Source organism: Clarias gariepinus, chromosome 13 (assembly GCF_024256425.1).
Source record: "Clarias gariepinus isolate MV-2021 ecotype Netherlands chromosome 13, CGAR_prim_01v2, whole genome shotgun sequence".
Classification (NCBI taxonomy): Eukaryota; Metazoa; Chordata; class Actinopteri; order Siluriformes; family Clariidae; genus Clarias; species Clarias gariepinus.
Window position 1 is genome coordinate 23,022,919 of NC_071112.1, and position 16,201 is coordinate 23,039,119.

A 16,201-nucleotide genomic window follows, 5' to 3' on the forward strand; every position below is an offset into this window, starting at 1 on the left:
CGGCTAAATACCACACATTAACATTTTTATTAACCAGATAAATCACTTGCACTCCAGGAATATGTCCCATTTCGGGCATGGCAAAAGTTCCTGTCTCTTTGGGGAGAAGTGATTAGGAGTATGTGTTAATTAAAAAAAAAAACTGCAGCTGTCTGCAGTGATAAATGGTGCTTATTAATCGACTTGGTGGTGTCAGCAGATCAGCCACTTGTGAAGAGAGAGAGGTTGAGAGTTTTTTTTTTCTTCTTAGGTTTGTTTGAGATTTTAAATAGGCATGTTCCTTCCATTTCCATTCTCTTTTTTTTAAAGACTGTTTAACTTTGACAATTAAAGCATACTTTTATGTATTCAGAGAAGATTTGTATGTCCAATAAAGGGGCTTATCTTTATATGAAATGAGGCAGAGAATGATGTTGCCTGAAAAATTCAAAATGTCTCCCAGCTCCAATAATCAAATTAATTAAAATAAAAATGCTGAATGTGTTATTTTTGTTTCGTATCATTCAATACAATAAATTCAGTATACAAGTACATAAGGTTCACTATATAAAGCAGATATGGTGTAAAGATTTTGGACACCTGACCATCACACCCATATGTGTTTGCTGAACATTCTAGTCCAACAGCACCGGTACTAATACAGAGTTGGCTGTCCTTTCGGTCTTCTCAGATCTTCTACTCTTCAGGGAAGCCCTTCTACTAGATTTTGGAGTATGGCTATGGCGATCTGTGCTCATTCAGCCATAAGCGCATTTGTGGGATTAGAGACTGATGTTGGGTGAGGAGGCTTGAGGTGCAGTAATTGATCCAGATAATCTAGAAGGTTTTAGGTTTTAAGTGGGGTTTAAATCAAAGTTTTGTGTGACCTCTAAGGTTTTCTACTACATTCTTGGCAAAAAGCCTTGCTTTGTGTACATGCATTGTCATAATGTAATAACTTATTCCATATAGGAAATTGTAATTTGTCAGCATGCTAAAACAATCTAGATAATTGTGTGACTCCAGCTTTGTAGCGGTTTGATAAAGACATGAATTATGTATGGGTGTAATGGTTTGGGTGTCCATTTAATGGCGTTATAGTGTAATTATGAACCTAGATGAACATCTATTAACCCTACACCTACATTTTTTATTTTTGTGTTTGAGAAATTTATTGAGAAATAATACTTAAAAAGGGGAAAAAACACATATATTCTTAAATTATATTTTTATATATTTTTTATATAAGGCCTACCCCGGCCCCCAAATACCCCAGGATATATATATGTACACATACCTGTGTATGTACATGTAATTTCTACATTGAAGATATTTGTGAAATAGAACACATCAAGATGGTTTTTGGAATACTAGAATCTGTTTGTCTGCTTGTTTGTGCACACATCACGTAAAAATTACTGAACAGAGTTTAATACGTTTTTTTGACAAATGTATTTGGCCGGGCTTGAGGTAACATATAGACTTTGTTTTCTCGCAATCAGCCCACGGGAAGAGAAGATATGCTAGTTAGAATTTTTTACAGATAACGCCCTTATTTAAACGAAAATCATCCTGAAAAAAATCATTAGTTTATCTCAAAATTCAACAGATGGCATTGTACATTTACTTAAACATGCTTATAAGTGTGCATTTAAATGCAATCGAGCAAAGTTGCTGGAACATCTACAGTAGTATACTGTATATACAGTATATATACACACACACACACACACACACACTTATACAGTACACCTTAGGAATGCTTCATTCCGGGAGCAATAAGAAGCAATAATACCTTAAAAACAAATTTATATTTTATGGTGCGCATACATCCCTTTCAGTTATATCAATTCATGTTTTTTCCTTTATTCAGGATCATTCAGACAATCCACTAGGAGCGGCCGTGACATTAGCGCATGAATTAGGCCACAACTTTGGAATGAACCACGACACACCAGAGCGAGGCTGTGGCTGTGGGATGACCGTAGAGCGTGGAGGCTGTATCATGACACCATCCACAGGGTGAGGTTCCTAAATACAACCTGCATAAATGTCACTATGTTTTAATTTCCAGGTAATTTTTAATAAATGACTATAATATTAATTATAGTTGTGATTGCCTAAAGCAGAAGCTCTAAGAGACAAGTTATTATGTTCATTTTAATGCTCTTTTTAGGTGTCCTGTGGAGAGCAAATTAGCTCATTTGAATGATTTTCCATACACCTGTTCATTCCTGGTTCTGAAAAGATTGTCTATTCCTCTATCACGTATAGTTCAGGAGGCAGTTGAATTCAAAATGACTCATTCTTTTGACACATGCACACACACACACACGCGCGCACACACACTCCTGCTTCAATGTATGTCTAAATCTCATCAGTCTTTAGAGAAATCTTGGTGTAAAAAAGCTCACAGGCTCAACAACAGGGTGGAAAAGTGTTTTCTTCATGGCATCTGGAACGTGGTGATAACAAAGTTGCCAGGAGTGACGGTTAATGTGACTAGAGTCTGGCATGAGTAAACATCAGGTTTGATAAGGAAAGGGCACTTCATAAAGGAAGAGTTCTGTCCTCAGACTGATGCCAATTTTCTCTTATCAGATAATGAGGACGTAACTCATCTACCTGTCATTTGGAGGATGATTTTGCTGACTTTGGGAATACAGAGAAGCAAGTTTTGGTCTGCAGAGTTTAAGAATAAAAGATGACGCTGGCATGCGTAAATCATGCTAAATGATCCCCTATTTGAGCCAAAGTACATAACTGGATCATAAGCGTACTAAGGCTCGAACATTGTTGCACTGATAATTATGAAACATATTTATGAGATATACTCTCCCTGTGGTGCTGTTGTCTGATTTTAGTAGCTATACTTTGAATTTTGCTTTTAAAAAAGCCAGATTTGCTTGGATTTTTAAAGGTGGCTCAAGGCTTTTAAAAGGCACAGTAATGTATGTTTTCCCAAAAAAAGTATGATATTAATAGGTTTAATGCTACACACTGGAAGGACACCCTTCCCCTATTTTGTCTTCAGAAAAGAATAAAGAATATCTGTATGGTCTAGAATAGTCTAAAATTCATAAACATTATTGTAAGCATCAAAGATGCAATCACCAGTAAAGTATGTAAGCAATGCTTTATAATGCATGCTTATAAATATTCCATGCTTATTGGACAAGTTAATACTGGCACTAAGAGTAAATTCTACATTCTACAAAGTGTGGGGGAAAAAATCCTTGACGATTTCATATCATTTTTCCCCCCCTGGAATATTCTAATGTAAGATGACCTTAAATTCACATTCACGGTTTGTTCAACTGGCAGCAGTGTAATGTCTGTATGCCAATGACATCTGAGAGGGTTCATTTCTCACGGATGAACTTGTTCTCACCAGATGTGCTCTCATCCTTGCCCAGAGCACTCTGGCATGCAGTTTGCAGCATAGAAATGTAGAATTATAGGCATAATAATAGTTTTATGTTAAAACTTATTTATTAAGTGTTAACACAAGTGTTATTAGTGCAATCAGTAAAGTCCAGAGAAGCCTGTGTTGCACAAACATTTGTCACAGTTGTACAGTAGCATGGAAAAATTGGGTATGTTCTATGAACCAGTCACAGTGGTACCTCGGCATATGAATTTAATCCATTTCGGGGGAGGGTTCTTTCATATTGTGTAATGTATTTTCCCATAGGAAGTAATGTAAATGCAGATAATCCATTCCAACCACCCATGAATATTACCATCCGATACTGTTGAATTTTGGAATTAAATAAAATTTTAACATATTTCTCTTGATTTTTTTATTTTTATTTTAAATTAGCAGTTCTTTTCTCCCCGTGGGCTGATTGGGATAAAACAAAGCCTATATGTCACCTCATGCACTGCCAAATATACACGCACAACATAGGCGCAAGCCGGCATTCAGTCGCTCGTATGCCGAAAATGCTTCGCTTGCTGAGACAAATTTCAGTTCTTTAGGCGAAAATTCCCAAGCCGTTTGTATGCTCACATAGCCATGTATTGCTATAACTTTAACATCATCAGTTCTGGAAAGCTCAAGCTGGTTGTCTTTTGGGCACATTGGTCACGTCAAAGATCCGAGGGTTAAGGCCCTGAGTTGCTGTTAGTGCCCTTAACCCTATCTGCTCCAGGGGCCCTGCGCTTTGACCCCAGTTATACTGGGAGATGCGAAGAAAGAATTTCACTGTTCAGTAATGTATATGTGACAAACAAAGACTTACCTTAACTTATAATTAATCGCAGGTTTCGAAGTTAGTCTGAAAGGCGTGAGAGCAGCAGTCACTCTTTCACTCTCAGCTGGGACCAATTCACAAGCTTGCGGCTACACGGTTCTTATCTCTCAGTGTGGTGTTTGTGTTGGACCTGCGATTCACTGCTGGAGTCCAGCCACAACAAAGAGAGCAAGCCCATTCTTCTACTATACACTCATAGAACGACATGGCAACACGCCAAAAAAAGAAAGCAGGCGCTCTAGGGGCCTCGAGTGAATGTAAAATAGAAGGTGAATGTGAAGTCCCTCATGCAGAGTCAATGGAGTTTGCCTTTTTACCTTCTAAACAGGATAAAAAAAAAGGAGCTTGTCTTCGGGATTTTGCCTTGTTGTGTTTTCTGTGCAGCTTTTGTAGCTTTAAAGCCCTTCAGCCCTTGAATACATAAACGCTCTGCTACACTTCGGCACCTCGCTTGATAGTGACGGGTGTTATTTACAAAAGAAGGCACCAGTGCACAGGTCTGTCATCTCATTACATCCCAAAATGCACTTGCATACAGGGATATAGTGACTCACTCACTCACTCTCACTCACTCTCACTCACTTACTCAATCATCTATACCGCTGTATCCTGTATACAGGGTCGCATGGGGACTGGAGCCTATCCCAAGAGGCACAAGGCAGGGTACATCCTGGATGGGTTGCCAATTTATTGCAACACACACACACACACTACAGGCAATTTGGGAACACCAATTAGCCCAATCTGCATGTCTTTGGACTGTACGAGGAAACCGGAGTACCCGGAGGAAAACCATCAAGCATGAGGAGAACATGTAAACTCCATGCACACAGATTCAAGGCGGGAATCGAGCCTGGACACTGAAGGTGCAAAGCGACAGTGTTGACTACTAAGTAGCTTATGAAGTGAAAAGTAGCCTGTGATGAGGTGGAGTGGTGGAATACAGCGGCATTGGCAGACACATGGTTTTCTGTTAAGATTAAGTTCATACAGCTTCCTAGATTTCATATACACTACCGTTCAAAAGTTTTAGAACACTTGCAAATTTGTTTGTTTTTGTTCAGTGATTTATTTTCTAGATTCTACAACAAAACTGGGAATTTCAAAACTATAAAATAACACATATGGTATTAGGTAATTACGTAACAACAAGAAAAACAACAGTTAGTTGTTATTTTAAGACACAGAGATCAGCCTTTCTGTAATAGTTCTTGCAAGAACAGTATTGTCAAGTGCATTTGCAAAATCTGTCAAGCACCATAATGAAACTGGCTCTCATGAAGGCCATTAGAGGCGTTATGAAGTCTTTACAGAGCATAAGTAGCAGACACATCTCACCATCAACTGTTCAAAGGAGATTAATGCATTTTTTGGCCGCCTTCAGCATTCCTTTACAATGTAGAAAGAAATAAAAAATCAGGAACAATCATGGAGTTAGAAATTGTTCTAAAACTTCTGAACGGTAGTGTAGGTTAGTGTTTATTGTAGGTTGATTGTAGACATTTATTATGTGGCTATTGGTAGTTATAGCCTAAACTAAGTAGATTGAACCAGAGTTGTTGAACTCTCAATTCTGATTAGTCAGAAGTTTTTCTTAAAAAACAAAGCAAGAAACACAGCTTGAACAATTGTGATGGCTAAAGGGTATATATTTGCATGCTTGTTTAAATTACTTCTTGTTCCTATAGCAAAAAAAGAAAATTAGATACACAGTTAAAGCCTACAGTAACAATATACAAATTATAAACTGTATTTTCATTAGACGAGAATAGAAAAAAACAAGATGTTTATTTAATGGCTGTGAAAGGTCCAGGATAAACGTCTGGTAACAATTAAAGGAAACACTTTCACGCCTAGAGACAATTTTCAGGATAGAAGGTTTTGAACTTTCTTGTTTATCTGTAAAATGAAAAGCTGTGCTTTTTTCTTATCAGCTTAAAAAGAAAAAAAGTATGAAAAGTGTATCCTATTCCATATCCAGACGCCTTAAATTGACCGTCTGTGCAAATAATGTCTTGTTCTCACCTAATGCCTAATACAGGTATCACAGAGAACATTTTAATCACAAATCATTGTTATTAATATGTTAAACCCAGATGTGCACACCATCTAACCAGACAAGAATTTGAGTGTTTGGAAACATAAAACTGAGTCGTTTGGTAAAAAATTGTCTTGTCCTGTCTACAGTAATAAACAATCTGTATAATCTAACTAACACATGTGGTATTTTCCAAAACATAGTGCCACATGTGTTTGTTAGATTAGAGAGACTGTGTATTATTCAGGAAGATACAGTACCACCCTATTTTCCTACACTTCCCTAAAGAAGGATACAGACTTCCTTACCATATTTAACCATAAAAGCAATAACACATGCATGTGTAAGCACAAAGGATGGAATTAAATAGACCTAAGAGAATAATGATCTAAACAACTACAACTTAAACTTTATTACAGCTATAGTAATTGTGTGCATGCATGACTTTTACATTAAATTTTTTTTTTTGGTTTTTTTAGTTAAAGCAAAGTCCTCATCCAAACCTTAACACCAATACCACACAAAAAAGTCTTGATCAAACCTGGTTTAGCAAAGGAGAAAATAGATTCATTAATGCTGTTGAATCTTTTTTTTTTTTTGTCAACATGTAGACATCTGCGAAAGCCAACCTCACCGTTTAAAGTACAAGTTTATGACGCTAATAACAAATATGTTATTCTTTTTGGTACACCATTGCTTTGTTCCAGTAGACTAACCTAAATACTTCCTTTCTATGGTTCAAATTGAAACCAGATTTTTTTTAAACCCATATTTTTGTACAAACGAAAGAAATACGCTTTCACTCATGACCTGTTTACATGGCTCATTGACAGATCCAGTGCCCGTGCTTCCCGTTCATGTTTATTGGACGGCATCATGCTTTTTTGAACTGAATTGTGCTTCCATTGCTTCACTTTCCTCACCTTGGTTGCGCCATAAAACAAAAAGTTTAGGAAAAGTTCGACATTTCAGGCGCCCACCAATCAGATTGGATTATTCAAATGTTCTGAGTGGAGGTGGTGTCTAGGACATTAATAATTGGGGTCTGGAATCACACACAAGTTCTTTAAGACCAGATGTTGTTTGCCTATCAGGACACTTTTTTATGCGGGGTATAAACAAACGGTATCCTTGTTGCCAAATCATCATAAAAAAAGACCCAACTTCCATGTTTCAAAGTGGAAAGGGAACTACATCTACTCTGTCTTTAGAAATCTGGCATTTAAGCAGAAACCTTTTACATTATTTGCAAAAAAAAAATTACCTATTTTTGGCATATTGACTTACCCATGATACTCCATAGCTGCATTCATATACAGATATAAACAGTTTTACAGTGAAATAAGAACTAATTTTTGCATTTTTAAGATTTTTTTTTTTTTTTTAATGCAAGAATTATTCCAAACTGATGAATATTTTGTGCTTGTTTTTTTTTTAGTCACAAGGGTGTTAAAAAGGACAAATGGCAACAAATGTCAGAATTCTTTTGATTTTTTTAGTGTGATTTTAATTTTTTTAATTTCTTGCAAAAAGCTACAGTATAACTCCATCCCTCATTTTGTCACAGTAGATGGTTTTAATAAGAATAAAGAAAACTCATGCTATGAACCAGTAGTGGCTTTACATTGATTCTTTGAAACAGATCCACTTCATAGTATGTTTGCACCGTTTAGCGTCTATTCACACAACCACTGACTGCATATCGTTTACTGGTCCCTTGACGCTGTAGCATAATGGGATGGAGTAGGCCAAACCAGACAAAGCAAACACACGAGCTTACAATAAATGTCATTTTAACTGTTTTAATGTTATATCTGTGCTTCGTTTTCTAAATGCATCATGGCTTCCAAATGCAGCAAAACTAGTGCTGATGAAAGCAAAAGCAAGAGGAAAAACTACTATATTATCTGACAAAACTTGGTATATGTAAATGACTTGGATGGATATCATATTTCAGAGAATGTATTGTTAACATTAAGCGATGCATTCCTGCAATTTATTTCTGCTGGGAAAGCTGCAATAGCAGTAACAGGTAGTAAATGTCCTTATTCTTGGCCTCAACATTCTCCAAAAATCAACCGAACGCATTTAGTTCAATCAATTCATGGAAGATTGAAGCTTCTAGCCAAAACAGAAGAATGCAGCTTACTGTCTTTTGCTGTCAAACTGTCTATATATAGTATATTTATTCTATACATAAATACCTACTGTATAACCACCCAGATTCACACACTTCCTTTATATTACATTGTTGTCTGCGTGCATCCAACTGATCACAACACAACTGACAGACATATTTAAATGCATAGTGTGAGAGAAAGACAATATACCCAGTTGGCAGGAATGACAAAAAGATTTGCACGTACAGGAGCAGACCCACACATTAAGTGAGAGATGAATGAATAGGTTAGACAGCCAGAATAAGTAAATCAGTAAGAAAAAGAAAAATAGGGAGGAATGCGTGACTAGACAGATGGGAACAGTGGTATAGGATAAAGAGAAAATTGTTTTGTTTTTTTAAAGTGAAAACAACCTTGCATTGTGTGATGAATTCTGACAATAGGTAAACAATTTTTAAATCCATGAACGGAGAGAAAGGGTGATGTACAGAAGTTGTACAGAGAAACAGGTACATCTCCTGAACAGAATATTTTCAGGGCTGTTGTTTTAAAAGAATTCTTTCTTTCTTAAAATAGATACAATGACTTTGCTGGGTTTGCACCTTTACAGAAGCCACTAGACCACTAGCTGCAAGGCATCAGTGATCCATCAAAGTATTTTGCACTTGCCTTCGAGTCTGTTAACCAAACATACCAAAAGGATTCAAGGCTTAATGCTGGTTTGAAGCCAATGTGCAGTCACACCAAATATTGATTAGATTATTCTTCTGCTTACATCATTATAACATTTACATTACATTTGAGCATTTGGCAGATGCCCTTATTCAGGGCGACGTACAGTACATTTTTATCTATTCATACATCTAAGCACCTGAGGGTTAACGGCCTTGCCCAAGAGTTTAACAGTGGCAACTTGGTGGTCGGATTTGAACCTGGAACCTTCTGATCACTAGTCCAATCTCGTTCAGTAATTCAGAATATGTTTGATATTTTCTGTTCCTTAAAGAACTTTTTGATTTGATGTGATCTTTGCTCACACTTGGCATTCTCTCAGTCAGCCTCATGAGGTAGTCATCTGGAATGGTTTTTCCAACAATCTTGAAGGAGTTCCCAGAGGTGTTGCAGACTTGTTTGCTCCTTTGCCTTTACTCTCTGGTCCAACTCATACCAAATCATCTCAACCTGATTTGGATTGTGTGATTATGGAAACCAGGTCATCTGATCATCACTCCCTTTAGACAAAAAAGCTTTTACATAACCTAGAGGTGTGTTGCGGTTAGTGTCGTGTCAGGAAATTATGGTGTCACTAAGTGGGATGGCATGTCACTGCAAAATGCTGAGGTAGCCAGGAATCACACATTCAGGTCCTGTTTGATCACCTGTCTCCATGTCTAACAAAGACAGGATTTAGAATCAAACATTTTACATCAGACCAAAGGACAGTTTTCCATTTATGTCCATTTCATGTGTTTCTTGGCCCAAGTAAGTCTCTTCTGCTTGTTGTTCTTCCTTAGTAATGGCTTCTTTGCTGCAATTCAACCATAAGGGCCTGACTCACGCAGTCTCCTCTGAATAGTGGGTGTTGGACCATGTCTGCCGCTTGATACTCCGAGAAGTATTTACTGTATTTGGACTCTAATCTCAGGTGCTATAATTTGGAAGTTTTTGTGGCTGGTTGTTTTAATAAACTTATACTCTGCAGCAGAGGTAGCTCTTGGTCTTCCTTTCCGACTGCACTTGGGGATACATTCAAAGTTCTTAAGATTTTTTCCGGATTGACTGACCTTCATTTCTTAACTTAAATTCATGATCGAAGTAATGAGTAAAGTGTTTTCTCTTTACTTCACTGAGTGTTTCACGCCATAATGTGAATTTCATAATTCTGAATGCCATGAGTGTGCCAAGCTGTCCTAAAGCTAAATGTTCATGTAGCTACTTTCTATAGCTATAACTCATACATAATAATACATGTTTTTTTATAACTTGGATGTTTTCAGTACAGTTTCAATGTTGCAACTAATAAAAAAAAAAAAAAAAAAAAAAAAGCACTGAAGGAAAAGTGGTTAGCACTGTCACCTCGAACACCCAGGTACGGGTTCGATTCCCGGCCAGGCTCGATTCTCGTCTTTGTGTGCATAAAGTTTGCATGTTTTCCTTGTGCTTGGTGGGTTTCCTTCCACAGGCCAAAGATATGCAGGTTAGGCTAATTGGTGTTCACAAATTTCCTGTAGTGTGTGTGCTCTGCGATGGATTGGCACCCTTTTCAGAGTGTACCCTGCCATGTGCCCTAAGTCTCCTGGGATAGGCTCAAGGTCCCGCAACCCTGAATACAGGATAGGGTGGTATAGAAGATGAGTGGGTGAGTGCAACTCCTCTATTCCATCCAAGAAAAGTGGAAATGAAATAAAAGAAAGAACAGATGAATGCTCATATGCTCACATTTTTCCCTTTCTTTTCAATTATGGCGGTAATTTTGTTGGCAAGTAAATGCTAAATGAATGCTCAGCTGCTGTGCACATATAAACCACATGCTAATAAAGAATGAAATGAACTCTCTACAAGGCAGCTTTCATCCTGGGAACTAAAAGAGTAGAACTCTCTTTTTAATCACACTGGATGTTTTGTGATTAGTTGGCGTCTTGGGTTCAAATTGTGAAAGTGGTCATGAATGTATTTGTTGGACATGTTTATACTGCATTTTAAATTTAAATCTATTTGGATTTGTGTAGACAGTTGCTTTTTTATAGTCTCCTGGGTGCTATTAAAACAGTTTGGCTGTTCAAAGGTATTTGGGTTTATTGCAGATGATATCTTGTAAAAGGTGGCGATTGTCTGAGGTTGGTGATGTTTACTGTGATGCTTTAGTGATTCCATCTGACAACCACCTGGTTCAAGTTTGATCTGATCCGACTCTGAGTTCCTAACAAGCTTGGAAAGCTGAAGGAAAGTGTTCCACTGTGCTGTAAAGTCTATGTTGCAAAAACAAAATTTTTCTTCTTCTTCCTTTTCTAATACCAGTCAATCTTCACTTACTGGTTGAAATAGAGTTTAGATTATGAGCGAGAGAAGCAAATGTGTCTGCAATATGAAGCGTGTCAGATGGCATTTATGGAGCAAGCACATCTGATGCTATCACAGACTGCATATCACAATGGCCTTTCATTGCAATGCCTGCATGCCTAATCACAAACGACTCTGTTAACACCTCAGCGATGCCCAGCACAATGGTGTCCTGATTCCAAATTGGTAACTAAGCGTCACTGATTAAATGAATGTCTGATACACATTTCACACGCAGCACTGTTATCAGAACGGTTGTAATAAGGTCACTTGGTCGAGTGCACCGAAAAGGTCCAGGTGTAAAATGTGGGCTATCTAATATCGAGCAGTGCATGCATTTGTCCTTTGGTGTTAATAGAGGTGATAGATGTGTCTTGGTGTGTGGAGGTGAGTGTCAAGTAGGAGGAAAGGCAGTATGTGAATATGCATGTGTATGTTAGAGTGTGGGAATGCCTGAGTGGGTTTTGATATCGGACGTGATGATGGAACTTTAACAATGTTGGAGTTCTGGTCTCAAGAAGAAGGCTTTAAGCTAACATCATCCAGTGGAACTCCCAACCCCTTCCAGGAACATTCAGGCAACACATGAGCTCAGCTGAAATAATAATCAGCAATGTGCGTGTGTGTGTGAGAGAGAAAGAGAGAGAGAGAATGTGTGAGAGAATGAAACAGAGACGGGCACGGAAAAAGAGCACGTACGTTTTCCTACAAGTGACCCAGATAGCCGAGATGACCTGCTGTCTGAGTGAATTGTAAAGACACTTTTTAGGATTTGAGCTGCGGAACCTTTTTTCGTTCAAATTTATTTATTTATTTTCTACAATGAATACTTTTCTATCTCTGTCTCTCTTACTCACGCACTCACTCACTCTCTGCTGTAGAATTTGTTTTCCATAATCAGTCGTCCTGTCAGTTTTGCTTGCTTGCGAGGAAAGAGCTGGCCTTGCTGTAGACCTGATCTCACTTTTTTTCCACTAAAAAAAGCATGCTTTAAGATGTCTAAAGCACTGGCGCTTGAACAGAGATATGCTCAGCATGATGCTTGGAGTGATTGGCTTTCTGAAAAAACACTGAACTTCAGAGAACTTCAGCACACATTTGGGAAGAAAAAAAACATTATACACACACACACGCTCACAAACACACACACATACAGTGTGATAATTTTACTTTTTAGTGCACAGTTGTCAAACTTAAGGCCATAGACCATTGCCTCATTTCCTTCCTGTACGAACTTGCGAATATAATATTGGAAATATCCAGAATTCACAGCAGCGGAGCGAATGTCACAGTTCAGTACACATGGGCTGACAAATCACAGAGTTTAAATGCTGGTAAAATTTAATGCGCTGTTGCTTTTGATGCAAGTCAGACCCAGGCAATGCAAAAACATTAAAGGTTTTGATCCTAAGTGTAATTCCATAAGTCAAAATATCAAAACAAAACAGCCAATTTAGAAAAATCTGAAAGAGCATAAAAAAAAAATGAAAACCTCCTGTAACTTTTTATGTTCTTCTTTATGAAATATAGGATATTTTTGACATTTACAAACTAGTAGTAACCGGAGGAAACTCAACACACATAGGGAAAACATGTAAACTTTACACACACAGACCAAAAATGGGATTGATTAAACCCTAACCCTGACCCTAACCCCAAGACCATTAAACCACCGTTCTGCCATCAATATGATAAATATGCTAAAAATGAACACCCCCAGATTATAGACGTTCAAGGCTCACAAAAATATTTAATAGCAGAATGTGAGTTAACTGGAAAATACAGTTAAGTAGTCTTTCATTCAGATGTTTCTTTAACTCAACAGTGCTTTCAAAGTTGTAGCCCATCCACTTTGAAACATGGTCCAGGTCCAGGATTATTCCAATCTGTAGAAAAATAATTAAATTGCCTATAATCTGAGCAATTTTGAAACTGTAATGCCGTTCCTTACAATGCAGTGGAGCAGTCTGTCCACACATCCTTTCTCTCATTCACTCATTCTCTAAACTACTTATCCGGTAAAGCAGGCATCACTAAATGACGATCCGCTGTCCGGATCCAGAACAAGTGACGTTTCTATCCGGACTTTAATGCTTTTTTAATAATTGTTAGTCTTTCGGCTGCTCCCGTCGAGGGGGCACCACAGCGGACCATTCGATCTGCACAACAGCCTGGAAGAGGTTTTACGCTGGGTGCACTTCCTGACGAAACCCTCTCATTTTATCCAGACCGGGCCTGACTCCATTTGTTGGGGTTTGGGCATTGGGCGTGAAAATAATTAATATACCAGTAATTTATTGTTTAGCCTCTTGAGGTAGGCGTGGCTATACAGTATGTGTCACTCAACAGTCTACCAATGTGATAGTTTCCCATGTGTAGACAGAGTGTGCAGAAGAAACAAACATTGTAACTCAACATGCCATACTCCAAAAAAAAGGAAAGTAGACTATGAAAACTGAACCTTCAAAGATGAATAGACATAAATATATGTTTATTCTTCCTTCCAAAAGCTTAAAACCAGTTTGTCTCATATATTGTGAAACCGTGGCGATAATAAAAGTCAGAAATGTGAAGCGCCAAAAAGAGAAAAAAACAGCGGTCTGAGGTGAGGGCGTTTAAAATACCCTCACTGAGAGCCTAGTATGACCAGAGTCGTTTTACTTCTATTTACAATTTAGCAACTTGACATTGTCCACATATTTAACATTTTTAATAAAATTTGACCATCAATATTATTGAAATGCTATGGAAATTTTAAATTGCTTGTTTTTTTATTGCCTTACAACGAATGCATACAGTATGTAGAGATATGAATCCTAACACAAACATGAAATTCAGACCTCGGCTTAAAGAAAATTTCAGGGAACTCAGGACTAAACAAGGCGGGGTACATCCTGGATGAGGTCGCAATTCATGTATGTGCTTGTAGGGCACACAAGCACATACAACCACTAGCATTTACATTTGGGCATTTAGCAGACGCTCTTATCCAGAGCGACTTACATTTTTATCTCATTACACATCTGAGCAGTTGAGGGTTAAGGGCCTTGCTCAAGGGCCCAACAGTGGCAACTTGGTGGTTGTGGGGTTTGAACCTGGGATCTTCCAAACCGTAGTCCAATGCCTTAACCACTGAGCTACCCCTGGCCCACTAGCAGTTTGGAAACACCAATTAGCCTACCTTGCAAGTTGGAATGTGAAAGAAAACTGGAGTACCTAGAGGATGTTTGGGTTCTGTATACAGTTTGATGGGACTTGAACCCTTAATCCTGGAACCGTGAGGCCTTAGGGCTCAGGCACTATGCCTGTTTTTAGTAACTGTTCAACTGTTTAAGCATTTGTACTGTATATTTTCATATCATTTACCTAAATTATTTACGTCAACCTTCAGCTGTGTATTTTGTGTTGAAACCACAACAGAACAAGTGACAAAGATACAGAATTGCAGATTTGAAGACGAACAAGGTGCTTTTATGCACAGTGGTGTGGCAAGGTTTTAAGGGAAAATGTTTTTTTTATTTACCTTTCTAGTGGCAATCATTTTGACAAACAGGCTAAAAAATAGGACTTATACAAGACAATGTGCCAATAAATCTGGAGTCGGCTGTATAATGTTGACGCCTTTGAAAGTCAGAGCTGATTTCAAGCCGTATTTGCTATAAGTAGATGTCTTTTCATCCTTTTCTCTGTCCTTGAAAAATGAGCAAAAGAAAAGAATATGAGCCACACAAACTCGAGCTTTTTAGTGGTTCGAGAATAACATTACTGGGCCTAGGGTTTAGTGTGAGGATTTAGTGGACCAAACATGGAAGTAAAGTGTGAATCAGGGCTGAAGGATTTGCTGGGCACTGAGATAATTGTGTGAAGTGATTCCAAAGGGGGGGTTTAAGGGGTTGCACAGATTGCGGTTAGGAACAGAGGGATCACTTTGGTTTGGCAGCAAAGAAGAGAGCGAAGCGAGCGGAGAATCTGAGAGGGTCTGAGTGGACACGCACACTTGACTTGTGTGTGGTGTGTGTGTAGTGTGTGTTTTCACGCTTGTCTGCATGGCTGGCTTTCCTTATCTGCATACTTCCTGCAGCACTGCTGGAGAGTGTACTGGCAGGAAAATGTCACTCACACACACTTTACAGCTCAGTCTTCTGAACGCCGTCTTATTCCGGCTCCCTGTCTTGCTGTTCCGAGCTCTGTGAACCAGTCTGACCTGCCACCAGGCCTTCCAACTTTGCTCTATGCCAAATGCTCAAAGCTCCTGTAACTCCCAGCCAAGCTTCAGTGCCAAATACTTAACATGCCAAAAGCCCTTCTTGCTCTTGCTATTACTATTTGACTCCAAAAACTGGGGCCAGATTCTTGGGCTTTATGTCATTATTCAGGGTTGATGACTTAAGTATTCAAATCATATTCAAAGTTGGCGACGTCAGTATTTATGCTGGGAAAGGTCTCAGAGATGGCTTATGCAGGTCCTAAAGTGTAAGGAGTGTAGTTCATATATCTGATTATACCAGATTTTTAAGTAGATGTAATAAAGATGTTTTTCTTTTCAGTAGTATCTTAACCACCATCATAAAACTAAACTCTGGCATTTAATCCTGTAAAAACAAACAGATCACAGTTTTCCTTATTGCACTATAACAGAACATAAAAGGAAGTGACAGTGTAGGAATAAACAAATATGGGACAAATGCAGAAATATACATAAATTAGAATCAATCATATTAATCATAAATAAATTTGAACATACTGTA

General features: G+C 38.1%; 1 protein-coding gene across 1 annotated transcript in view; it reads left to right on the forward strand.

The window, feature by feature from the left end:
• adam12b (ADAM metallopeptidase domain 12b) overlaps window positions 1–16,201 on the forward strand; it is a 133,714-nt gene that overhangs the window by 82,280 nt on the left and 35,233 nt on the right. Inside the window, exon 11 of the mRNA XM_053510115.1 lies at window positions 1,853–2,001. Coding sequence (XP_053366090.1) covers window positions 1,853–2,001 — 149 coding nt within the window. The remainder of the gene's footprint in view (window positions 1–1,852; window positions 2,002–16,201) is intronic.